Source organism: Mauremys reevesii, linkage group 13 (genome assembly GCF_016161935.1).
Source record: "Mauremys reevesii isolate NIE-2019 linkage group 13, ASM1616193v1, whole genome shotgun sequence".
Lineage (NCBI taxonomy): Eukaryota > Metazoa > Chordata > Testudines > Geoemydidae > Mauremys > Mauremys reevesii.
In genome coordinates this window covers 13130221-13131905 of record NC_052635.1, presented here as the reverse complement: position 1 = coordinate 13131905, position 1685 = coordinate 13130221, and the positions used below count along the sequence as shown (strand labels likewise).

Sequence of the window (1685 nt, the reverse complement as noted above, 5' to 3'; positions counted from 1 at the left end):
TTCAGCTCAGGAGAAGCTGGAATCCATCGCTCTGAGAACAGGGAAAAACAAGGACTTGAGTAAGTTGCAGAAGTTTCCACAGGTCTGGACAGAGGAGAGAACAGTGTCACATGGGGCTGCAACCACAGGGTTTGCTTTTGGAAGGCAGCATGAGCTAGTGCGGTGATAGACTTGCAGCTCGTGAGCTGCACATGACTCTTTGATGTGTCTCCTGAGGCTCTTTGTAGCAAATGATATTAAAGCACCGTGTGATTTAATTAGTAACCAGTCTCAGTTATTAACCAATCAAGATGTTTCTACTTTTAACCAATTAAGCTCTCAGCTTGCACTGTCATTTTTATTAACTTATTTGCTGTGAGAATTATATATATATATATATATATATGTATATATGTATATAACAGGCATCTATCTATCTATCTATCTATCTATCTATCTATCTATCTATCATCTAAACTAAATATTTGCCTGTCACACTGTATAAATCTGACTAGTACTATTTGGGTAATGTCAATTGTTAATTTGGCTCCTCAGCTACTGAGGTCTGAGTATCACTGTTCTAGTGGTTACAGCATGGGGGCTGGGAGTCAGGACTCCTGGGTTCACTTTCCAGCTCTGGGTGGACAACAGAGGGTTAGACGAGGCGGGAGATGATTTAAGTTGGAGTCTGTGCAGCAGCTGGCACAAGAGGCAGGGTTCCCCCGGTCACAGTTCGAGACACCAAACACCTGGGTTCTGTCCCTGGCTCTGGGAGGGGACTGGGGAGCAGTGGGTTAGAGGAGCAGGCCCCGATCTCAGTGGGGGTCAGGGCAGCACCTGGCACAATGGAGCCCCTGATGAGCCAGGTTCTGAGACAGCCTCAGCCAACGGGGCTGGAAGAATGGGAGGGGCTCTGGGCAGAGTGGGGCTGGCGGTGGATATCAGGAGGGGTGGGGTTTGGGTGCAGAGAGGGGTGGGATGGGACGAGGTCGTGTCCAGGAGGTGCTATGGAGGAGGCAGATCCCCACCCCATACTGTCTCCATCCATCCCCGTCTCCCCACTGCAGGTTGATCTAGTGACAGACACAGCCATGGCTGTGAGGGGACCCCACCCTGCGCTCCTGCTGCCCCTTGTCCTGCTGATAGCCTGCCTGGCTTTGGACAGTGGGCGGTCATGTACCCCACGATTCAAAACATTCTTGTGGGAGCATGTGGACTATCTACGGACCTCATTCTCCAAGCACAATGCCTACTGCACATCGAGGATGCTCAGATTGAATTTATTCAAGAAGCCCCTCAACACCTTCATCCATATACCCATCGAAGCTATCAAGAGCGTCTGCCGTGTGCACGGGACACACTTCCCTCCTGACCTACGCAAGAGCAAATATTTCTTCGCAGTCACCACCTGCAGATATAACAAGCTTCTTTATGGCCTGCACTTGTACAATGGGACATTCTATCGCCGGCAAATTGTCATCCGCTGCTGCCATGCGTTCCCTGTTTACTATCATGAGTAGATGTAGGGCCCAGGCTGGGCGTGGAGGGCAGGTTGGGGACACTGCTTCTTCCTCTAACCCCCTCTCCCACACCGCTATGGCACCTGGCGCCTCAGCCACCTCCGAACACCCACCCATTACCCACCCCCACCCTCTCCTGTCCCTCGTGCCCATCCCCTATCCTCTCTACAGCCACCAGTGCCCACT

At 51.3% G+C, this 1685-nt stretch overlaps 1 protein-coding gene across 1 annotated transcript; it reads left to right on the top strand.

Annotated features, from left to right (window-relative positions):
* Positions 1-973: 973 nt before the first annotated feature.
* Positions 974-1685, top strand: LOC120381187 (ribonuclease-like). Its single transcript, XM_039499335.1, has one exon. The coding sequence runs from the start codon at positions 987-989 to the stop codon at positions 1497-1499; it is 513 nt and encodes a 170-aa protein (XP_039355269.1). The 5' UTR covers positions 974-986; the 3' UTR covers positions 1500-1685.